The 24,850-nt window shown below is 47.7% G+C and overlaps 1 protein-coding gene across 1 annotated transcript in view; it reads left to right on the top strand.

Annotated features, from left to right (window-relative positions):
- The window catches only part of IGF2R (insulin like growth factor 2 receptor), a 110,186-nt gene that overhangs the window by 13,745 nt on the left and 71,591 nt on the right, over positions 1 to 24,850 (top strand). The window contains exons 2-5 of the mRNA XM_060115321.1: positions 7,160 to 7,299; positions 16,695 to 16,810; positions 18,642 to 18,740; positions 24,223 to 24,355. Of these exons, the coding sequence (XP_059971304.1) occupies positions 7,160 to 7,299; positions 16,695 to 16,810; positions 18,642 to 18,740; positions 24,223 to 24,355 (488 nt within the window). The remainder of the gene's footprint in view (positions 1 to 7,159; positions 7,300 to 16,694; positions 16,811 to 18,641; positions 18,741 to 24,222; positions 24,356 to 24,850) is intronic.

The following is a 24,850-nucleotide window of genomic DNA, read 5'->3' as shown; positions in this document are numbered from 1 at the left end:
GGTGTTGCAGTTTTGCAGGTATTCAGTGATGATAATATATGAAAACTTGAGAGGTGTCACATTAACACACCAGTGTCACATAGTTGAGAATAATTGTCCAGTTGTAGCCTTCTGGCTTTTTATTTATTTATTTTTTCTGTGGTACACGGGCCTCTCACTGTTGTGGCCTCTCCCGTTGTGGAGCACAGGCTCCGGACGCACAGGCTCAGCGGCCATGGCTCACGGGCCCAGCCGCTCCGCGGCATGTGGGATCTTTCTGGACGGGGGCATGAACCCGTGTCCCCCGCATTGGCAGGCGGACTCTCAACCACTGCGCCACCAGGGAAGCCCGGCTTTTTCTTTTGACTGCTCTCTTTTGGACAGACGTTTGCACCGCATTCAGCGGAGATGGCTTTGTGTTTCTCTTCATGAAGCTTTCTGATCTCTGGGCACTTGTGATGGTCGGTTAGACTTGCTTCTTCCTTGCTGCCTCTAGCGTGGTCCCGTTTTGACCAGGTTGCGTTCTCAATGTGGCATTTGCTGAACAGGACTGGGAAAGTAGAAGTGCCTTCCTGTCTCTGGGGTGGTTGACACAAGCATGCTACTTGTGTACTTCCTTCTAATTGGTGATCTGCCAACACCTTTCAGGATATTATGAAATGTAAACCAAAGGAGGTTAAAATGGATAGACGCAGACTGACTGCCATCGTCCAGGGTAGTTTCGGCAGAGGCGGTGGGATTACAGTCAGGGGCAGATGGTCTCAAGTTTTCTTTAACCAAGGGAACGACAGCCTGTGTGCTCACCTTATACAGTGAGATGAATTGTCCACCTCCAGGGCATATCTCAGCCACAGAATTCATTTTATTTTTGTATTTTTTAATATAATTAATGAATTAATGAATTCATTGTGGCTGAGCTGAGTCTTTAGTTGCGGCACGTGGGCTTCTTAGTTGTGGCGTGCGTGAGGGATCCAGTTCCCCGACCAGGGATCGAACCCGGGCCCCCTGCCTTGGGAGCGTGGAGTCTTACCCGCTGGACCACCAGGGAAGTCTCCAGAACTCACTTTAAAATCAGACATCTCTTAAAGTGGTTTGCCTCGTGTGTGACCTCTGTCCTCTGCCCTGTTCCCTGCTGGCTCGATGGTTTGATTGCAGGATGTTTCCCAGTTAACTGATGACGCTATTGGACTCTCGGCTGAGGTTTTCGGAGGGCAGTGTTCTGCTGAGCTCAGGAGTCTTTTTAAAGGAGGGTGTGAATCTGAGGCGGGGAAAACAATATAGATGTGTTCCTTCTTAGTGGAATTCTCAACCGGCCTGGATACAAAAGTGAGGTGAGGGCAGCCCGTGGGGAGGAGGGGGCTGAGGGAATTGATATTCTTTCCGTGGAAATGAGTTGGATGAGGGAAGACAGGTTGCTGAAGGCAGTGCCTCTGGTGTGTGGCAATTCAAAGTGTGAGAAAGAGAAAGCAGAACTGGACGGGATGGGGGGAAATAGTAGCAGAAGTTGAAAACTTAGGCAAGAAGTTGAGCTCAGAAAAGTGTCTCATCTGTTGATCAGTTTGACTTAGGGTAGCCTGGATCTTCACAAAGGTCACAGCCTCTCCTTAGGGGCCGTGCTCAGATGCATTCACTCACTCTGGAAATCGACAGGCCACACAGGATCTGCCATTTTATTTTATTTTATTTAAACTTACTTTTTAAATTTTATTTTAGTTTTGGCTGCGTTGGGTCTTTGGTGCAGCACGCGGGCGTTCTCTAGTTACGGCGAGCGGGGGCTACTCTTTGTTACCGTGCGTGGGCTTCTCATTGCGGCGGCTTCTCTTGTTGTGGAGCACGGACTGTAGGCACACAGGCGTCAGTAGTTGCAGCACGTGGGCTCAGTAGTTGCGGCTCACGGGCTCTAGAGCGTAGGCTCAGTAATTGTGGCTCGTGGGCTCTAGAGCGCAGGCTCAGTAGTTGTGGTGCACGGGCTTAGTTGCTCCACGTCATGTGGGATCTTCCCGGACCAGGGCTCGAACCCGTGTCCCCTGCATTGACAGGCGGATTCTTAACCATTGCGCCACCAGGGAAGCCCTGGATCTGCCATTTTAGGGGCATCTATTGGGACAAGATTTAAACTGTAAAGTTTCCTGGAATGGTTTGCCAGCTTCAGTGTTGTAATGGAAAGTAAATATTTTCTGAAAAGTTAAAAAAAAAAAACGTAAAAAAATTGCAAGTAAATGAGGCAGTTTACCTTAGTGTAAGCGCTGGCCTGTGGGGCTGAGAGAGGCCTGGCTTATGCCTGGCCTTGTCATTTCATACTTGTGTGATGTTGGGCAAGGGGCTTCAATTCTCTGAGCCTTGGAGTCTTTGGCTCTGAAGCAGAGGAATTCGGGAGAGTTGATTAATGGCGTGAGGTGCTTGGGTGGCTTGCTGAGTGGCCGTCAGCGCCTGTGGTTGAGAGTTTGCTGTGACGCGTTCTTAGTTCACTGACCGGCTTCCTTCCCAACCTGCCAGCATATATTGATTCTGTCCATATATATGTCCATATGTCATTCTGGGGCAGGGGACACTCCTGTCCAGAACCACGGGGCAGTTGGGGATGCCAGACACCTAAGAAGATCTAGCGATGGGTGGTGGGAAATGCCAGGAGGGCTGGCATCAGAGCTAAGGACGCAGCAGGGACCAGCCCACGTGGTCCGGGGGGCGTTGCATGCGTATCCATGTGTCTAATCGTCAGGTTTGCTTTGAAATGAATTTGGAGTTTTTAAGAGGGCGAGGGCGACATTGGCTAGTGGCATTTTATACTCTGGAAAATGAGGTAAGAATGGCAAGGATCTTGCTTGCTTTTGCTAATTTTCAAAGCCAGGGTTCTAACATAGGTGGTTTTGTGTCCAGAAGAACATTTCTAACCGGGATTAGGCTGCCTCCTCAGAGGATATGAACTGAATTTTGTAAGACTTGGAAGTGGGCGGGGCTTCTGGGTGATGCCCCTGTGGACCACCCGCTTCCTCTGGCCGTTGTGGTTCTTCTGCGCCACCTCTTTGCATCCTGTTTCTCACAGATGAGATGGAGGACAGCATAGAACCACAGTGTCTTTTAGAAGAAGACTTGACCTGATATGAGTGTCAGAGTTTTGGTGAAAATGACCACTGGGCTTTCATACCTATCCTGCTGCAGGAGATGCTTGTAGCGCAGATGTATTTAAAACATTCGTGTGTGTGTGTGTGTGTGTGTGTGTGTGTGTGTGTGTGTGTATCTCTGAATGAAGACTACATTTCCACAGAACTTGCAGGTATTTTATTCCACGGTTTGTTTCCTGCTAAAAGTTTAAAATTTTAACATTACAGCTTAGTTTTTTTCTCTTTGGTCTAATATGTTGGTCTCATTTTTTCCTGTTAGTTTTTTTTTTTCCTCTTTATTTGTGTAGGTCCAAAAAGCGTAGTTTAGAATATAGACTTCTCTGGGAATCTCAGCTGAACGGTCTCAGTTGCTTGGCTCTTAGATAAATCATACTGTTGGGTTTCCTCATTTTGGCTGTACAGGTTCACTTTATCGCAGAGAATTTTCTAGTGGAAAACTTCTGGAGAAAAGATTATTATTCATTAAATGTATCATTAAATGTTATTTAGTCTATGTACTTTTATTGTTTCTGTATCCATTCTCTGGTTCTAGAATATGATCATGGTGCTTTAAAACTTTAGCATAAATTTAAAGAATGGTTTCAGCCTAGGCCATTCTGGTAATGTGGCCTTCAATCTGGCAAGGAGTGTAGAATCATCTAGTTCCAAACATGTAATTTTCTTAAAAAGTGATATCAGATATTTCTGTGATTTTCAAGTTTAATGAAGTCATCTTTAAAAAATACTTCCTACTAGTGAAAGCTTATCTAGATGATACCTGAATCTAACTGGGGGCGTACCAGGATACACCGTAGTTTTTGGAGTGTGCTCCATGAGTTTTCAGATCGATGATTTCAACGGAATGATTATCCCTGAGCTCCTAGTGATACAAGGCACTGGGCATGTGTATCTGTTTTAAAGCAAACACTTGTCCATTGGAATCCAAGCGTTTCAAGCCCTGACAGCCTGCAGATGCCCTTTCTCCATTTTTAAGGGAGATGACTAAGGACTCTTTGCCCAGGTGCTGCAGTTTGGATTTGTGAGTTGCTGCCCTGTGGTGTGTGGTTAAATGAAAGTCCTGAAGAAACCCAGCACTCACGTACTTTCACAGGGTCCTCACCCCTTAATCTGATAACCGCTTATCTTTTTTTTTTTTTTTTTTTTGCGCGGTACGCGGGCCTCTCACTGCTGTGGCCTCTCCTGTTGCGCGCGCAGGCTCAGCGGCCATGGCTCACGGGCCCAGCTGCTCCGCGGCACGTGGGATCCAACCGGACCGGGGCACGAACCCGCGTCCCCTGCATCGCCAGGCAGACTCTCAACCACTGCACCACCAGGAAAGCCCACTGCTTATCATTTTGATAAATCTTGACAGAAAGAAAATATGATGAGATACAAATAGAGAAAAGAAATATAGTTGACTAGAGCAACGTTTTTCTAGGAACGCTGCTTTCCAGATAATCAGGACAACCTCCCGCATGTTACTCTTTTCCATCTCTTTGCTGCTCCACAAACACAGGCACTTTCCTTCTAGCTTATTTAACTATCACCTCTGCAAAAAACAGCAGTGGGTTTCTGTTTTAAGAAAAGCGTAGCATTTTCAGTAACCACGTGGATGTCTTTGGAGTTGATTCCTCCTCATTCACTCATTCTAAAATACCTTCACACACCTCTCATGTTCTTAGGATTCTGGAACACTTTAATGGTGCCATTGCTTTAAATTTGGCTTTAAATCTGATGTCTGCTATCCTGGAAAAGCTTAGGGGTCCTGAGTAAGAGATTCACGATTTTCCTTAATTAACTGTAATTAATAGAAAAGTTTACTAATCCTCTGCACATGAAGACCCTGGCTTAAGTCTTTAAGGAAAGATCCACAGAGTGGGTCTTTGAGTGGCCTTTCTTTGCTTCAAGTACAAAATCAAAACTGCTTCCTTTAATCTGTGTGACCAGGTGTCCCCATCTCCTGGACGTCATCTTCTCCCGGTCTCTTTATCCACCTCGCTCCTTTCTTTTCCATCCACGTGCTAAGTTTATTCCTGCCTCAGGACCTCAAAATGGCTAGTAAGTCTGCTGGATATTCTGCCCTCCGCATCTCCCCCTGGGTTGCTCTTCTTGTCATTCAAGCCCCAGGGTGAGTAGGATCTCAAAAGACTTCCCCAACAACATTAAGTAACATTAAGTAACTACTGGGTCATTTCCTATCACATTCCGCTCTTTTGTTTTTGTGAAAGCATGCTCGTGTTAGGAGATGGAATTTTCCTGTGTATCTCTTTACCTGTTTGTTGTCTGTCCTCCCCTGGAATATACACTCCAGGAGGGCAGGGGTTTTTTGGTCTGATTGTTGTTTGATCATCGCTGTACTCCTCACTAAGTACTTAAAATATTTTGTGAAGCGAATGAATGAAGGTTAGTGAAGGTCAAAAGAAACAGGCCTTGATGGATGATTTTCTTGTGCCTGGTGTTATTTGGGTCATTTTCTAGGGCCGTGTAACTCTCCTGACTCTGGGCGATATCTCTAAGGTGTTACCGATGAAGAAGCTGAGTTCAGTGGTAACTACTTTTGAGCCCAGCTGGGCCCTCACCAAAGCACCCCAGCCTGTTTTTCAGGTTTCTCGCACTTCCGAGGCTGTCAGAACTCCCAGGGGAGCAGCCCTGCCTGCATGCTGACTGTGCCCAGGTCCTTGGCTTCCTGGCAGGTGGAATGGATGGGTCCTGAGACCTGGGTTCAGGAGAGTGCTTGGCTCCTTGCCTGCCAGTAACCCTGTGTTAGGGCTCCTCCATTGCTGGGCGGGGCTCTGGGGAGGCGGGCTCTGGTCAGGGAGGGGTGTGTTGCCCCGTGTTTTGTCACCGCTGTGGTAAGTGGACTCCTGGGGGAGTGCATTCTCTCATCCAGCTGGTACTGCTTTGGGTACTCCTGACACATCCACAAGCACTTAGGGTTTAGCAGCCTCAGGGCCTCACACCCAGGCCCTCCACAATTCCAGGATAGGCCTAGCCGAAGCAAGTCTGATTTGATTTATCTTTCTTTCAACAATACTGTTGCATGAATGTATCCTTGTGTTTTGCGAGGAACTTTTTATTTTCTTTCCTCATTTCCTGTCTACCCTTGCTGAGGAAGTTTTACAAAATGGACACAACATTTTCCCTGGGAAGAGTGGAGAATTGAGAATAATTTTTATGACAGGACTGACAGAGCATTATCGTTGACCCTTGAACAGTGTGGGTGTTAGGAGTACCACCCCCCTACCCTGCCCACCCCCGTTGAAAATTCGCATAGAACTTTACAGTTCGCCCTCTGTGTCCGCAGTTTGCTTCTGTGGAGTCAGCCAGCCGTGGATCATGTAGTTCGGTATATGGCAGTACAGTACTTAGGGGAAAAAATACACATAGAAGTGGACCCGTGCAGTTCAAACCCATGTTGTTTAAGGGTCAACTGTGTTTTGTCCCAAGTGTGCATTTTGGTTCATGGGCAGTTGCTCAATATCTGCTTTGCCAGAGGTTTGAACAGACAGCAAGTTTTAATGCATGTAGAATGCTTGATACATTGAATCAACCTAAAGTAAATTTTGTCTGATTTTGGATCAGTTGCCTCATGGCACAGCTTCACCTTGTCAGTTCAGATCTGAACTGTAGCTGTAAAAGGTAAAACCAGAACTAGAACTGTCTTTCTTGCCATAACTAGTTTTTAATTAAGATGAATTTAAAAACAATCATCTGGCCTTTCAGCATTCCAGTGTGATTGGAAAGGTCACTATCTTAAAATTCAACATGATTCTTGAGCAATGACTTAGACTTCTGAGCTGATATTCTTAAATTAATGGTAGAATTTTAAGTATTTCAATGTTCATGGAGTCTTGAGGCTGCTTCAGGGTGGATTGAACCAGAGTGAGGTGGTATTTAGTGGTTTCTGCCCTGGCTTCTATTCAACTTAACATAGTTTGACTTTAGTATTTTGGGCTAATGAAAGTGTATCTTCTAGGTTATGGTAATCTTAAGCAACTGTGGCTTGAATATGAAACTAGAGAGAAGTTTAATTATTGGCAGATCAGTGACAGTGACAAATTGCTTTTCTTCTTTTCTAGTTATACATGGGAAGCTGTTGATACCAAAAATAACATGCTTTATAAAATCAACATCTGTGGAAATGTGAATATTGCCCAGTGTGGACTATCAAGTGCTGTTTGTGTGCACGACTTGAAGACAAACAGCTTTCGTTCCGTGGGTAAGTAAAACTACCCTTAAATTACTGGATGTGCAGGATCCCAATTTTGCAAAAATGACTCTATGTATATACAGCTGTCTATACAATTATATATGCTTATGATACATAATATGCATTTTATGCTTTATAGGAGTTAAAAGTGGTAACAATTTAAACGTCCAATTTGAGACCAGATTAGGTTACTCCCATCTAGCGGATACTGTGCCATCATTATGAAGAATTATGCATGTTTGTGTTTATTGATATAGAAGGACGTTTTCTACATGGATCTGCCTTCTCATGTTTTTCTTAAACCCTGTCTTTACTTTTCTCCCTCTTTTCACCTCATTTCCTCTAGTACCTAGCTCCCTTCCCCCTTATACCTTTCTGCCTTCTGTGGTGGTTTGAGTCTCAGGCAGTCTGTATTCACATCGGGTCAAAGACGGTCACTGGTTTTGGGCTTACACTAAAAATTAAATAGTCCTAAGGACCGCCCATCCCAGAGGAAAAAGCACAAACCTTTCTTTCCTAGGTAGGGCTCATTTCATTTCCCCAAAAGCCCTCTTTTTTTTTTTTGTCAGTATCCCTTTCCTTTGGCAGGGTAATCCCGGTGGTTGACGGCCCTACCAAGTTACGTGGAGTGGGAAAGGGGCAGATGCCTAAAGAGACGTAGGGCAGACATAAAAGCAGCCAGTGTCGTCCTTGGATGTGATGTCATGGATGTCGGTGGGTGGTGACCTTTTGACCAAGGCATTTTCAATGGTGAGGTCTGATGGTGAGGGTCAGTCATGAAGTGGAGACAGCGTGTGACCAGGGACAGTGTAGCAGTGAGAAGAGGGAACTCAGTAGGTTTTTGGAGTTGGGAGGGGCAGCTCCATCTCTCATCTTGAATGGAAATTCCTAAGCACAGTTAAAAGGGGCTTTTTAGAAAGTAATGGTTTAGAGTAAGAAGAGTGAGGTCTGGGAGGTCTCCTGTTCAGGTCCAGCGTGTGTTTGGTTTCCCTCTCTTCCAACACGGAGACAGTAAGAGGGATTTGAGGCCCTGGGTAGAGATCTGAGAAAGCACCAGGTTGTTCTGAACTCTTGGACCAAATTTTATTACTTTGTGATATACTTAAAAAACTTAGAAATGAGATCCCCGGTTTCCTGGTTGGGATCTTTTGACCATTCAGAGAGAGAGGCCACAAGTGGGCCTGTTGGCCAGTGTTACTTAGGTTTTCAGAAAGAGGAAAAGTAGTTTTCCTCTTGACTTTATTATAATACTTGGCTATAGTATTTTTGGCTAATGAAAGTGTGTCTTCTAGTTTGTGGTAGTACAGTATAGTGTAATGTAACATAGATGTATACCAGATGCACACAAGTCACTAGGAGGGTGATTTGTGAGGTTGACACAAAATTTGAGAATGACCAAGTCAGGTCAGCTTTGAAAGCCAGGCAGGAGAGTTGATATTTTCTGGGGTAGGTAGTGGATCTGTTATAGGTTCTTTGTGATGGTAATGGGGGAGGTAATCTGATAGAATGTGTTTTTAGAAAGCTGAGCCTGATGGACTAGGAAAGGGTTGGTTAAAAGGGAGAGTTAAAAAGATGAGTTGTTACTAGTTGATGATGATATAAACCAGCTGTTTCTAATCTCATTTTACCCCCAGACACACATGACATACTTTTCCTAGGGCCTCAGACTCCCTGAGGGGGAGAATGGTATGCTAGCTGATGTGTACTTTCTGCACTAGGGGTTATTACCCTGTCCTTCAGCTCAGGAAAGTACACGACTAGGAGCGAATGAGCCTGACATTAACATCGTCACAGATAATCTTGAACCTGATCTAATTTTGCTGATTCGTGTTGTATGGTAGAAATAACTAAATTTGTTATTGTAAATTTAGTTTTATAACTAAAAACTAAATTTGGTGTGCACTTACATGCCAGGTGTTACGTTTTTAAGTAGACTTATCTCATTTAATTCATTCAACAACTTTTGCAGTAGATGATCTCATTTCCCTCATTTTATAAATGAAGAAACTGAAGCATTAAATGGATAAGCAGCTTGCCAGAGGTTGCATGGTTATGGATTTGAATGCTGTCAGGCCAGCTGCAGAGCCTGTCGATTTATTCAGGGTTCTTGCTCTGCTAGTCACAGGGTCACATCAGACAGTTGTAGAGCTAATATGGGAACTACGGTGGGTAACCTGAACTCCTGACTCTTAGAGGACAGCTGGAAACTAACATGAACTTCCCAAAAAGGAAAAAAAAATGTGAATTTTTAAAATAGCCACAAAAACTGGAGCAGATCAGAGGAACAGAAGAGTTAGTATAACAGTAGATCCAAATACATACGAGAACTTAACGTATAACCTAAAATTTGTATGTAATTAAGCTGTTTATCTGTTAGGAAACAACGTTAGACCTCTCCTTCATATTGTGTAACAGAAATTATGGATTAGTTAAAAGTAAAAAGACAGTAGAACATTGGGAAAAACCTAGTAACATAGAAACTTAATCTGGAGGAGGTAGGAATTTCTCTTAATAAATGGTAAGAAAAACAACCCAGTAGAAAAATGGCAAAGTCTAAGAACAGGCAATTCACAAAAGAAGAAATCCAGATGGTCCATTCAGCTTCATTAGTAAGCCAGGCATAAATGCAAATCAAAGCAATAATGAAGTCTAGTTTTCCTTCAGTCACATTGGCAGAAGTTTGAATGGTTGAATCATGGGCTCCTGGCAAGGAGCCTAGAAGCGGGCACATTCATACATTGCTATAGGAAGATGGTTGTCTGTAACCCTTCTGGGAAGATCATTGTTGATGTGAGTTTTATAGTGCCCGCAAGGGCAGTTTTTGTACTTAGAAACAAATATTAAGACCTCAACTTTGGTTTAAATAATATTACATTATTTTTGATAAAAAATCCTGTGTTCTTCCTTAGGCCAAGGATATTATATTGTTACATATATAAATCTAACAGAGTTTAGCAGTCGTTTATATGGGGTCTGTGAACAACCATTTGGTTCCATTTACAACTGAATTGAATCATCTTCACATTTTAAAGTGATTTATACATTTTATGTATTTGATTTCTCTTTAAAGTACTTCAGATGTCTGATCTGACAGTGAAAACTTAAGGACTAATAATAATTCTTAAAAATTTAATAGTTTAAATGTAGAAATATGATAAACCTGAAGTTCTCTTAGTTGTTCAAATACTGTCACAATTCTAAATCAATTGCTTAGTTATAACCTTTGAATTAGTTATAAAATTAGACATTGCCAGTATGTAAAAATACTGAATATTTTCACATTCCTCCTAAAATCCTAAATATTAATGCCATGGTTTTCATTTAATTAATCTTTCTGGGGGTTAAAAACTAGGTGTCCACTTCATGAAGGCTGTTACCAGCCCATTTAACCAAGGTAGCAGACCCACTAAGGAAGGATGTTACGTGAGGTTACTCACCACCAAAGCCTGGGATTCTGACTGGCTTTTTTATAGGTGACCTGGGTGTAGGATAGAGTGAATTCAATTGTAGTTGCCGGTCATGTGACTTCATTTACTCTTAAGGAGCCTGACCCTTGACTTCATATGATACTGTCTGATTCTTGTGTGCACTCACTCACAGAAATCTACAACAGCTATCCAGGTTGATCACTAGATTGAATTTTGTGTCCCTATTAACATGTGAAAATACCTTTTCCTCTTGTAGCTTTCATTTTCTAAAATTATATAATTCTGTTGGATATTTAAGATGATATCTGGTGGATTTTTAGGTATAACTCATGTTTTCATCTCATTTATAGTCTCTCCTGGTTGTCTGGCATTGTCCGTCAAATTTTAAAACTTCGATTCCCGTAATGTACTTTTGTAATCTTACCAACAATGGAGGAATTAATACTGTACATAGATTTTTGTACCAAAACATTATTTGTAGCATTGGTAATTGTGGCAGATATGCTGAAACAGCCTAACTATGGGGATAGTTCAATAAATTTTAGTATACTTTATTGATTTACTTGGTTAAGTCACACCATGACAGATATATGTATATATAAATATTTTTAAAACAGCCAACACTTAATATTCATTTATTTATTTGTAACAGATATTTGAATCAGTCACCAAAACAGACAAAAATCCTTTTTCTCATGGAGCTTACGTTCTAGTGGCGTGGGAGACAGACAAGAACAAACAATGGCTCAGTGGTATATCAGACTGTGAGGAATGCTGTAAAAAAGAAAAGGAGTGTCAGGAGTGCTGGGGGTCTCAGGAGTGTGTGTTCAGGAATATTCACTGGGGTAAGTGTCGCTGAGAAAGTGACATTTGAGCAAAGACTTGAAGCCGAAAAGCAGTGGGTCACGTGGCTCTGGGGGAACAGCCCGTGCAGGGGACAAGGGGAGGGGAGTGTCTGGTAGAAGCGAGAGTAGAAATCTCAGCGTGTTCGTGTAAAGAGGAGCGGAAAAGTGCGGCAGTGGCTGTAGGGGAAAGTTGGACAGAGGGGACTCTTAATTTGGTGAAATAACACGTGAACAGCACACGTCGAAAGACGATACAATAGAGGAGGGAGGGTGGACAGCGAGGGAGGCCTTCCTTGCTGGAGCACGTCGGAGACTAGCACGGAGAGGGCTGGCGGCCTGGCTGGCAGGCTCTGAGCGAGGTGCTGAGGAGGCCCGGCGGCCGCGAGCTGGGCCCCGAGGCAGCAGGTGGAGGCGCGATTGCCAGGCCCGGCAGCCTCAGCGAGGCCGGGTTGCGAGCTCGGCTGGGCTCGGCCGCGGACGGCGAGGGTGGCAGGCGAGGCCTGGCAGGCCCGGAGCGCGGCCTGGTCGGGCGGGCTCTGGTGAGCGCGGCCTGGCGCGCAGGGTCTGCAGGACCCGGCGCGGCCTGGCTGGCAGCGCGTGGCCGGGGCTGGCGGGCGCGGGCGAGCGCGGCCGGGCGGGCCTGGCGCGCAGGGTCGGGAGGACCCGGCGCGGCCTGGGCTGCGGAGCGTGGCCGGGTCTGGCGGGTGCGGGCGAGCGTGGCCTGGCGGGCGCCCTGGCGCGCAGGGTCGGGAGGACCTCCCGGGGCCTGGCCGGTAGCGCGTGGCCGGGTCTGGCGGGTCCGGGTGAGCGCGGCCTGGTCTGGCGGGCCCGGGCGAGCGCGGCCTGGAGGGCCCGGCCTGGAGAGCGCTGTCTGGAGGGCCCAGCGCGTGGTGTGGCGGACCCGGCGCGGTCTGGCGGCCCCGGCCTGGAGACCGCGGTCGGGCGGACCCGCCACGGCCTGGCGGGCTCGGCAAGTGCGGTTTGGTCGGGCGGGCCCAGGTGAGCGCGGCCCGGTCTGGGGGGCCCGGCCTGGAGGCCGCGGTCGGGCGGGTCTGGCGGGCCCGGGGTGCGTGGCCTGGTCTGGAGGACCCGGCCTGGAGAGCGCGGCCTGGAGGACCCGGCGCGGTCTAGTCTGGTGGGGCCTCGCCAGTGCGGTCTGGTCTGGTGGGCCCGGGCGAGCTCGGCCTGGTCTGGCGGACCCGGCCTGGAGAGCGCGGTCTGGATGACCCGGCGCGGCCTGGCGGGCCCTGGTGAGCGTGGCCTGGCGGGCCCGGGGCGCAGGGTCTGAAGGACCCGGCGCGGCCTGGCCTGGAGAGCTCGGCCTGGTCTGGCGGACCCGGCCTGGAGAGCGCCGTCTGGTGGGCCCGGCGCGCGTGGCCTGGTTTGGAGGACCCGGCCTGGAGACCGTGGTCTGGAGGACCGGGCGCGCACGGCCTGGCGCGGTCCGGAGGACCCGGCGCGATCTGGCGGGCCCGGCGAGCTCGGGCTGGTCTGGCGGGCCCAGCGAGCGCGGCCTGGTCTGGCGGACCCGGCCTGGAGAGCGTGGTCTGGAGGACCTGGCGCGCGCGGTCTGGTGGGCCTGGCGCGGTCCGGCGGGCCCAGCGCGCGGTCTGGAGGACCCAGCGCGCGGTCTGGCGGGCCCAGCGCGCGGTCTGGAGGACCCAGCGCGGTCTGGCGGACCCGGCCTGGAGAGCGCGGTCTGGAGGACCCGGCGCGGCCTGGCGGGCCTGGGCGAGCGCGGCCTGGTCTGGCGGGCCCGGCCTGGAGACCGCGGTCTGGCGGGCCTGGGGCGCGCAGCCTGGTCTGGAGGACCCGGCCTGGAGAGCGCGGCCTGGAGGACCCGGCGCGGTCTGGTCTGGTGGGGCCCCGCCAGTGCGGTCTGGTCTGGCGGACCCGGCCTGGAGAGCGTGGTCTGGCGGGCCCGGCGCGCGGTCTGGAGGACCCGGCGCGGTCTGGCGGGCCCGGCGAGCGCGGCCCAGCCCATTTGGCGCCGTCCTCGGGAGCTGGCCGTGGGCCTGGCGTGCTGGCCGCCGCCCCGCAGTCCTCGCCCGGCTCTCGTCCGGGGAGGACGGCCAGGCTGGCCGGTTGCCGCGGTTGTCTGCCGCGGTTCACTGCCGCGGTGCACTGCGGCCTCTCTCCGAGTGCCGGGGTCGGCAGTCGGTCCTGGCCGCCAGGTGGAGCGGGCAGAGGAAGAAGGCAAGGTGGACAGGCGGGCGCGATGCCGATGGGGCCTGACGTTGAGGGATGCCGGTGCCCCGCGCCGCGGTGGCAAGAGGTCTGCCGGATCCCTCCCGGCCTGAGGCCAGGGCCCTCCTCGTTTTCTTTTCAGGGCGAACCCAGCAGTTATGAGGAGCCCCCAGGAGCTCTGGGCACAGGGCCGGATGGGGCCGCCGTGTGGGGGGACAGGAGGCGTGGGGGGAGGGTCTTTAAGGTGGGGGACCCGCAGCCCGGGAGCGCCCCCTCCTGGCCGCTGCGCGCCGCTTCCCACCGGCCTAGCCCGCCCTCCGTGTATCCCGGAGCGCAGCGCTGCAGGGCGCGTCGAAGCCCCACCCTCTCTCCCGGTCCCAGGCACGCCCACTGTGGGCGGGGCTACGGGCGCTGTCCTCGGTCCCGCCGCCGCCTCAGGGCATCTGCGCCTATGCGGTCGAGAAAAGATTTTCAAACAGAACCCTGGAGTTTCTGGCAGAGAAGGACGATTCTGGCAGGCAGAATCACGTAGGCAGGCAGGAGAAAGAACCGCTGTACTGTTGTTGGTATGGTGCTGTGGGTCTGAAAGCCATTATCCGCTCTCCATTGGCGTCTTAAGTTTTACCCTTTCTGCTCTCTGTCTCTCTCTCTTAAAGATCTCTGACGTATTTATCAAATTGGACCAGTTGTAATCCTGAGGTCATGACACGCACTCATCATCAATCTGTAAAGTAACCTCTTTCTGTTTTTTAATTAGTTGTTTTGGATAATGCAACGAACCCCTTCTCTAACAAAATCTAGGACCTTGACTATAACCACTGTCTGTGTGGTCTTCCATCCTCCTGTCTCTCTTCACTGGAGGTAATCATTCGCTCACATCCTGTATTTGAACATTTTCTTTCTTCTTTCCTCTCTTTCCCAGAGTCTGTCTGTCTCTCTTTCTCAAATGTCTGGCTGTATGTGGTGTTTTTAACTTAATAGAAAGTATGTATCACGCTGTGTGTAATTTTTTGGGACTTAAGTGGTAACAATATTATATTGTTGAAAAACAACTATATTATCTTTCACTGTGATTTATTCCTCTGAGTCCTACGTAATATTGTAGATCTACCAAAGTTAATTTGTCCACGCTTCTGATGGGCATTTGAGTTGTTTCCAGGCTTTTAAGAAATTAATTAATTAGGTTGCGCTGGGTCTTAGTTCCCTGACCAGGGATCGGACCTGGGCCTCCTGCGTTGGGAGCGCAGGGTCTTAACCACTGGACCACCAGGGGAGTGAGTCCCTGTTTCCAGGTTTTTGCTAGTGTGAAGAACACGAGATGGTCTTTCACATGTTTCTTGTCATGTGTACGTCTATGGCTTTCGCTTATGTATTTACCTAAGAGTTGAAAAGCTAGGCCTTAGGGTACATGAATGTTCAATGATAGGACACAATGCCATGCCCACTTATGCAGTGATTGTACCAGTTCACACTTCCACCAGCAACACAGGAGAGCTCTGGACCTTCTCTTCTCCCACATTTGGTATTTAATTTTTGTCGATAGAATGGCTGGAATTGGTAAGCCGCATGGTCTTGATCACCAGTGATGTTGAACACCTCTTTATTTATGAAGGTGTTTTTCTCCTGTCTGATCATGTCTTGTCCATTTTATATTGAGTTATCTATTGCATGTGATCAATTCTTTCCCTCCAGAAGCTTTAGAATTTTATCTTTGCCTTTGATATTAGAATCACCATACGGTGACTAGGTGTGGGTTTCCTTCTCTCTCCTCTCAGCGTGTTCTCTCTGTCAGACGTCGTTTGTTTTATTTTCTAGAATTATAAAAAAAACTTTCTGTTTTTGTGTGTGAGTATATATCTTCTTGATGCTAGTTCTTTGCCAGCTCTTCGTATCTCCTAGTTTATAACTTGTTCTAAACTTTTTAAAGCTATTTTTTTAAAATAGCTTAAATAGTTTTCCTTAAGCTATTTTTTCATGAATATAAACTTTTAAATTTAATAAGCCACATTTATTATATTTTTGTAGTTAATGCTTTTGAGTCTTCAGTATTTTCCTACATTAAGATCTAAAAGATAACTAGCTTTTACTGAGTTAAAATTTGGTTTCTGATGTTTACGTCTTTTAATTCATTTAGACTTGATTTTTGTATACAGTGGTAGGTAGGAATTCCGTTTTTATCCTTTTTCCTGTATGGATTGCCATTTTGTTTCCAGTTTCATTTATTGAACAGTCTCTTTGCTCACTGACCTGATACGTTACTTCTATTGTATATCAAAGTTTGACTCATAGATATGTCTGTGTGCTCTCTGTTCTGGTGTCTTGATCTCTGTTACAGTCTGTCAGTTTATTTGTTCCTATGCCAACTACCATCATATTGATATTATAGAGACTTTTTATTGCAGTAATATCCCAGGCAAACTGAGAAGTGATCACCGTACTTATGGACCATTCTAAAGAATTTTGATTTTATAGCATGTATGATGGGAAGTTATTGAAGAATTTCAGCAGCCGAGCTATATATTTCTGATTTATGTTTTTGGTGCAAGATGGATGGGGAAGGGAGGATGGTGAGGGACGAGACAGGAGTTGGAGGCAAGGGGCCCAATTAGGAGGTTGTTGCCAGAATACAGGTGAGAGGTGACAGTGGTTTCAGTAGTTGTAGAGGAGAGAGGTGGATGCATTTGAGGTGCAGGTAGAAGCAATACAACTTTCTGATGTGATAGGTGAGAGGAAGATAGGACTGAGTGCAATGTGTTTGGGGCTTGAACAGCTGGCTGTGTGGGGATGCCATTCCTGAGATGGAGAATTCTGGGGAAGGGGCAGTTTGTAAGTTGGTAAGCTTTCAAATGAATTATAGTGCCATGTTTAATCTGCTCATGCTTGGAAATAGCTTTATGGTTATGAATGTTCTGTGGCTTGTTCATGCTCTTTTCTTTCCGAATAGGTGACTCTCATTTTAAGAATACAACCAGATCTCTCCTGGAATTCAGCACACCAGTGATCTGCGAGCAGAATCACAGAATCCAGAGTAGCATCACCTTCTTATGTGGGAAAACCTTGGTGAGTCCACACAGAGGCACTTTTATAATCTTTCTTTTAAAAATGTTTGTCCTTGGGGCCTTCTCGCTGTAGCGGGTATTCTAGGACAGCTAAGTGAGCAAAATTAAAAACGCGAGCAAACAGATGAACAGAAACCCCAGCCTAATTACCGTCACCATTAAGAACCAATAAGTAAACAAAGCCTAAGCCTATAGTTACAAGGTTTAAGTGAAACTTGACCCACATCCTGTGTAAAACTACAGTGTAAAGATTAGGGTGTTTTAAACTCAAAGCACTGTTTAATGTTTATGTTGCAGGCATACATTTTTTTTTTCTTTCTGAAACTTCTTCTCCCAGCCTTTTATTTTGATAGTTTTCAAGGCAGTGTGTTTATTGTTTTAAACATTTGTCCTCATTTACATTAAATGGAACATATTAACATCTATCTAGAAGAAGCCTTGGCCAGTGGGTAATGGGGTTCCCAACTTTTGGGGTCTTACTAGTGTTGAAATGGGACCTAATTGTTTAAAGCATGATGTTTGTGTTCTCACTATCTGCATATTGTATGTGATTTTTTTTTTTTTTTTTTTTTTTTCCTTTTTGCGGTATGCGGGCCTCTCACTGTTGTGGCCTCTCCCGTTGCGGAGCACAGGCTCCGGATGCGCAGGCCCAGCGGCCATGGCTCACGGGCCCAGCCGCTCCGCGGCATATGGGATCCTCCCAGACCGGGGCACGAACCCGTATCCCCTGCATCGGCAGGCGGACTCTCAACCACTGCGCCACCAGGGAGGCCCGTATGTGATTTTTTGATTTTAATCTTTAGTGTTTAGAAAGGGGCTCTCAGCAAATGATTGCTAGCTTTTAGCAAAAGCAATTTGTGTACAAACCCTGTGAATGTTCTCTAATCAGAGTAAGAATCCGTGTTCAGAAAAATCAGGTTGAGTGAAACTTACGCAGTTACCAGATTGCTTTGAAATATCATTTTTAGAATTTGGTACTGTGACTGTTGCATTTTCAGGGCCATACTGTCTTGTCTGAAGAACTTTAAAAATAGAACTTATATTGTTAACTTTGGACCAGCCTATCAGTTGCACTATTGCCCATGTTGAAACCTTGGGAAAAAATCTGTTTGCAGTGGTATGAAATCTGGAGGTCTGAGTTACAGAATAAGCTAGCTTGTTGTTTGAATTTTAAGTAAATTGTCTTCAAGAATTCTGTGTTCACCCTGTGAGAACCAGAATTCACAGAACTCTTTAGATTTGCACATGGGCGCACAGAGGTAAGTCCCCGCCATGTCTTATCAGCCAGCCACACTGTGGCTGACCAGTTCAGAGTCCTCGCTGGTCCCCTTCTGCTGGGAGGGGCCGCCCTCAAGTGCAGGGGCGTCTGAGCAAGGCTGGTGTACGAGCTCGGTCAGGTCCAGATGGGCCTCCTCCCTCGGCTTCCAGGAAGCATGAGGTCACATTTTCTGGCTTTGGTTTTGTTGGCATTTGGTTCAGAGAACATTTGGAGTTTGAGAGTGGGAGGTCAGTGAAGATTACTTCCCATGAGCTTACTGTACTTGCATAGTTGGGGCAGTAGAACAGTTTTGGATCATTTATAGCCAAATTCCAACATGATTTTATGAAGCTTTTGTCTCAGAAGTTTTGGGTTTGGGAACTTCTTGATGACCTTGTTTAACTAAAACAGTTGTGTGTCGTTCCCCACCTCCCGCTGCTGGTTTAAAATTTTTCGTTAGCCTTCACTGTTTCTGACTTTAAAAAAAAAAAAAGAAAAAGAAAAAGAACACTTTACAATATGCAGTATGCTAACTTATTTTTCCTTTTTTTTTTTTTTTTTTTTTTTTAAATAGGGAACTCCCGAATTTGTAACTGCAACAGACTGTGTGCATTACTTCGAGTGGAGGACAACTGCAGCCTGCAAGAAAGACATATTTAAAGCAAATAAAGAGGTAACAAGGGCCCTTCAAGGTTACATGCTTGTGAAATACATTCTGGGAGCTTTAGGATTTGAAGTACTGATGCCAACCTTTTGGGGTAGAAATCTTTTTGTGGTTTTCAAACTCCATTTGAGCAGAGATACCATGTGATTTAATTGTTAAGTTGTCCTGGATGGTTCTTATTTCTACGACAGGGCATCTTAAATACACAGGATGGACTGGAAATGGAATGGCTCACTTGTGTAGAGCAGGTTAGTTCTTGATTTCTGATGCCATGCAACTCAAGAGCTAAGTCACAAGTCGAGCTTGGGTTTAGGTATCATGCCACCTACGGATGGCACCTCCTCAGCCTTGGGGTGGCTTCTGGACGCCTTGTGGATCCAGGTCAGGTGTGCCTGGCCCTTCAGTTCTTTGCCAGCTCACCTCAGAGACTAGACGACTGTCATCATTACTTCCGTTCTTTCTCTGGTATCTGGTCACGTGTTCCTGGTGATCGATGAAGCACCCTCTTCCCTAGCCTAGAGCCTCTGACTTTCCCTGGTGCCGGAGGGCAGTTTCCTCTGCCGCCTCCCCACCCCCACCAGCCCGGGTCTTAAAGGTGACTTCCTGTGTCCACCCAGACAACAGTCTTCATGGGTTGAGTTTTCTCACTTTTCTCTGTTAGTTTTCTGTTCTGAAGGGTTGAGTTCAAAGACTCAGGAACCAGGAACTGACAGATGAGAGTAATCAGTCACTTCTGCTGAGGACCTAAAGTGTTGTCATTTCAGAAGGGCAAAAAGAGATGTTTGTTCTTAAAAGATAAAACCGAATTTGGGGATTCGGAGGAGGAGGAGGAGGGAGCGGGAGATTAAAAAACAAAAACGAATTTAGTTACGAATAGTAAGTTATCACCGACTCTTCAGCTGTGGCAATCTACAAAAGAAAAGGCGGTCTGCCTCCGCGAGTGTAAGGAATGTTCAATGGGAAGAAAGTTCAAAGTGTGGAAAGAAATGAGGCCTAATGAAATGACACCGATATTTAGTAGGAGATGGTGTCCAGTTTAAACTTTGCATTTTGAAAGTTAGCTTAAACTGTTTGCCAGTGTACAGTTAACGGCAGGAAAAGCATCTCTGAACCACAGTGCCAGACACCTCCTGCTCTCCTGTGAGACCCCAGGCCTTCCAGGCCCCATGGAGCTTCCTTCCCTTGGGCCCTGATTCTCCAACTGACAGTTATTACACCCACTTTTCCTGTTTTCACCGAGCGTTCTTTTTACCTTGCTTTGCTGAACTGACAGTTGTTTCCCACCACCTAGGGAATAATTGCTTCCCCAAAGAAATAAAGAAATAGTGACTTGTTTTTGATTTTCTTTGTGCTGTAGGTCAGAAGTCACAAACTACATCCTGTGTTTGTACACCCTCAGAACTAAGAATGGTTTTTACATTTTTATAGGATTGTAAAAAAAGAAAGCAGAGAAGAATACACAGCAGAGACCTACGTCACTCACAAAGCCTAACATGTTTACAGAACAAGTGTGCTGACCCCTGTTCTAAGTCTTTTTGGGGGGTGGGAACGGGGAGATACAGTCTGTGTTTTTCTCAGAAGTGACGTTTAACTTCTCTTAGAAGCTAAGCTGATCCAAAGATGCAGGAGGAATGTTGGTATGTTCCCAGTGATCATTTCTTTGGGCCTGGTTGGCAGCTGGGCTTTATTCATGGAGTTTTCATTTACTGAGGGCATGTTGTGGGCTAAGCATTAGGAATTTCATTACATTTTGAAAGGGTTGTTGCATTCATGGAGCTCATAGACCAAAGGTATGGAGGGCATCACTCTGCCTTAGGTGTAGCTAAATTAGACAGGAAGAACCAGAGAGCATGAAGGCTGCTGCAAAAGCCGCGCTGTCACCGCTAGCAGATGACTATAAAGCACAGTCCCTTTTCTCTGTCTTCAGTAGGATTTGATTAAACCTTGCAGGCTATGATATAACTTCAAAAATTATATGCAATGTAGAAACACTCATCATTCCTTTAAAAAAAAACCTAGATTTGGTTTAGTGGCAGTGTGGCCTTGATTTCCACACCTTATTTATATCTCCTCATTTCTTCTGTTGGTTTGGCTTTGTCAGATTTAGAATGGTGTGATGGGCAAAGAACACGGTGGTTCCAAAAAGTGCCTTTTAAACCCACCGGTGTGGTGCTTGTTCAGTGGATTCTGGTGGGGTCGTTTTAGATCATAATTTCTGTAAAAGCTCGTGGACGTACATCCCTTACCATTCCTACTCTTGGGAACACAGAGAATGCAGAACTGGCAAGCTGGTGGTCTTACCGGAGTTACATAAATACGGTTAATGTACAGCCGTACACCGTTAACAAGGGTGACTCAGTGTGCAGTGTGGGGAGCTGGCATCAGCCTCCTTCCCCGGCCGCTGCATTCCTGCGCTGATGAATGTCTCCATTGCTCTGCTCGGGGGAGCAGGAAGTGGGAGGACTTTCCCCAGGAGCCTTGCTTGTTTTTCCGATGCTCCCTCCAGTTCTGGGGGGCGCTGCACTGGGCGTGTCTCCTGTTCCTTCCTGGAGTCGGGAGACAGCCAGAAGTTGCTCACGGCCTTGAGCTGGGTGTCCGCAGGCGTGGCTCACTGGAAGCCCTCAAGCCTTTCGGTGACATGGAGCTAGTTTCAGGAGCGTGGCCCCCTCTTCCCTCCTGCTGTGTGCCGTCCCGCTCCCTCTTCTTTATTTTGTAGCTGGAGAGTTGCTTCTTTGTCTCCTTCCTTGAATTGCTGCCCCGCTGAGTTGAGTTCATGCTTTCTGTATTATCCTGCTAGGGGTTGACAAGCTTTAGGTTTGCAGGATTATGGACGTGGGTTACTTTTACTAGAACCTCCTCCGGGTCTGCAGTCCTCCCTTTCTTGCACTTCCATTGCCTTTCTGCAGGACGTAGTGCCAGGTGTGGTTCTGGCCTCCTGACCTCACCTGCTCTGTGCCCATGCTCGCCCTCCTTGGTTGGCATCAGGATCTCTGGTCAGCGTTGTAGGCAACGGGAGACTTTGCTTTAAGGGTTTGGTTGAAGTGAGTTCAGGTGCCCCCCTGGGGCTCCGAGGGGGCGAATGTCCTTGGGTTCCATCCGTTTGCGCTCCACGAAGTCTCTGCACACAGGACAGGGGAAGAGGGTTAGTGGGTCAGCGCATTCCTGCGGGTTTGATAGCATCTTTCCGAGAAACATTTAAAAGCTAAACATTAACGTTAAGCAGTTAACTTTTGTAAATGGACCTGCCTGTGAATAGCTTCAGTTTTCTAAAGGACAGTTTAAGGAAAATTATCCATAGGAAGTGATGAAACAAACTGTTTTGAAATGATGGCAGAGAACATGAGTTTTTAGATTATTCCTTGGCTGAGGTGATTAGAATGATATGGGGATGTTTCACATAAAGACTGGGTGACCTGGGCCTTTACGCGGGGGCACATCTCTGGGCTTGAATGCTTTGCCTTCCGAATTTGGTGGAACTTTGAAAGCACAGGGTCTTGCCACCTGTAATGGGTTCCTTGACATTCCTCCTACACCCCCTTTTTTTCCTGCCAGCTTTATTGAGGTATAATTGACAAATAAAACTGCATATACTTAAAGTGTATAATGTGATTTGATATACTCCTTGACTTTAAAAAAAATAAAAGACCATTCATTCATAGAGATGAGAGAGTGCTCATAAATTAGAATCCAGCTAGAGGCCCAGAGGAGGAACTTCTCTTCATGCTAGTGAACAGGTGTTTAACGGACCCTTGTTAGGTTCTGGGTACTGTCCTAAGCCTTGCTTAGGGCTACAGCAGTGACAAAGCCCCTGTCCTGCGGGAGCTTACACTCAGGTTAGCAGATGGGGGTGCCTGGTGATAGACACCAGTGCTGTGAAGAAGAAGAGAGCTGGCGATGTCAGAAACGGCCCCACTAAGCAGGTGACACTTCACCTGAGGCGTGAACGCAGTGAGAGAGCCGTGGGGCTATCAGGGAATCATTCCAGGTAGAGGCAGCATTGCTTCCATGGGGCTGAACTGCACCCAGAAGCCAGCGTGGCTGCGTGGAGGGTCCCCGAGGTCGGAGACCGTGGAGGAGCTGAGATTTCACCCTCAGTGTGATGGGAGGCCACTGGTGGATTTTGAGCTGGGAGTGATGTGACCCAGTGCAATTTTAGAAGGATTGATCTGGTGCTTGTGGAGACACTGGCTGGGGGTAGGGGACATGGAAGCTGGAACCAGGGGTCCTGTTAAAAGAGACTGTTGCAGGCGAGAGGTGATATCAGTTTGGACACGGGTGGTAACGGAGGAGCCGATCCAGGGTTGGGTTTAAAGTGCTGAGAGGACTTGCTGATGGTTTGGATGTGGAACGTGCGGGTTCTCCGTGGCCTTCATAGTTTGGCCCTGAGCAATGGGCTGAATGATTGTGTGTTACTGAGGTGGGGAATGCTGGGATGAGAGCAGGTTTTGAGGGGAAAAAAGGCCTATTTTAAATATGCTAAAGTTGAGATGCTTTTGTGTATCGAAGTGACAACGGTAAATAACAACAAATGACACTGACGTTGACTCACCAGCACCCGCACCAAGATCTTTACGTGTATTAACTCGTTCAGTCTTTACAGCAACCCTATGAGGTATCGATAGTTACTATAATTATTCCCACTTGACATATGGGGGAACCGAGGCACAGAGGCTCGATTGGCTTGTGGTCATACTAAGTGTCAGCCCCGGAGTTTGGACCCGGGCATTCTGTCTGCAGAGTCTGCCCGTGAGCACCGCTTTTCTGCTGGCGTTGGCTGTGAAATCTGGGCTTGCGGGGAGAGGTCACGGCCAGAAACATACACTTGGGAGCCAGTGGCGGCGGGTATCTAATGCATCGTGCACGAGGTCACCAGGGGAATGAGCATAGACAGGGACGCGGCTGAGAAGTCAGCCGTGGGATACCTCTGCATTTAGGGTCCGTTCAAAGGAAGTTGAGGCACATTCCCAGGAGGCTGAGAAAGCAGGCTGTGGGCAGAGGGACCCCAGGAGCCCCTGGAGGCCAGGCAGCCAAGTGAAGAAAGAGTTTTGGGCAGGGGAAGGCCATTGGCCTGCGGCCGGGGGGAAGGCCGAGATTGGTAGTGGGGTCAGAGTGGGTAGTGGCTGCGTCCAGCAGAGGGTGACGGAGAGGGAGAGAGGACAGTGACGGTGGGCAGGCGGGAACGTCTGCGCTGGTTGCAGGGCTGCGGCGTGGTGGCCGCGGGGGTGTGGGGACAAGGGAGGACGTGTGTGAGGGGCGGCGGCAGGGCAGCACGCCGTGGGGGACAGGGATGGCGCGGCTGGGAGGGAACAGGTGGGCGGAAGCAGCCGGAGCCCTGTCGGCCTCGGCTTTGCGGTCATCAGGAGACCTCACGGCCCGGAGACCCTAAGGCGTGGAGACGGGTGTCCCATGATGTGGGGCATAGGCTTTGCTGAGCCTGCGGCCCCCAGGAAGGTTTGTGTCGAAGACTTGTGTTCTCTCCTGTCTCTCCTAGGTGCCGTGCTACGTGTTTGACAGGGAGCTCAAGAAGCATGATTTAAACCCACTGATCAAGATCAGCGGTGCTTACTCGGTGGACGACTCTGACCTGGACACTTCTCTGTTCATCAACGTTTGCAGAGACATAGGTCTGAGTCTGGGGGCGTTGTGGGTGGGGATGGTGAAGGATTTCTCTGGAGGCTTCAGTATCTTTGCCCTTGCACCGTATTCCTTTGTGGATAACCCTGTCACCTATTGGGCCCCTAAGAAAGCTTGTCCCCAAAGATGCTCTCTGCACAACCCCTCCCCTTTGCCCCCAGGAAATTCTGATGCCATCGCAAAGTCCATTCTGACCCTTGGCCATGCCAGCGTGTTCTGTCTGCCAGATGCTTTGGGTTTCAGGATTCTTAAGTAAACCTTCCTTCTCACGATGAGGGGAGAATTGGCTGATTTGGGTACTGGGGGTGCTGAGAGCTGCCGGGGCAGAGGAGACATGGAAACCCCCAAACTGGTGAGGTAGCGCCCTGGCAATTGGATCCGTCTGTAGTTTGACCAAAGTTACAGAGACAGAAAGGGGTGAATCTAAGATTCGAACCCAGAGCTGTCCGTAGGTTGTTTCCGTGAATCTGCTCATCTTTCCACCA

This window comes from Mesoplodon densirostris, chromosome 12 (assembly GCF_025265405.1).
Source record: "Mesoplodon densirostris isolate mMesDen1 chromosome 12, mMesDen1 primary haplotype, whole genome shotgun sequence".
Lineage (NCBI taxonomy): Eukaryota > Metazoa > Chordata > Mammalia > Artiodactyla > Ziphiidae > Mesoplodon > Mesoplodon densirostris.
Note: the sequence above shows the minus strand (reverse complement) of the source record. Positions and strands in the feature narration are given on the sequence as shown.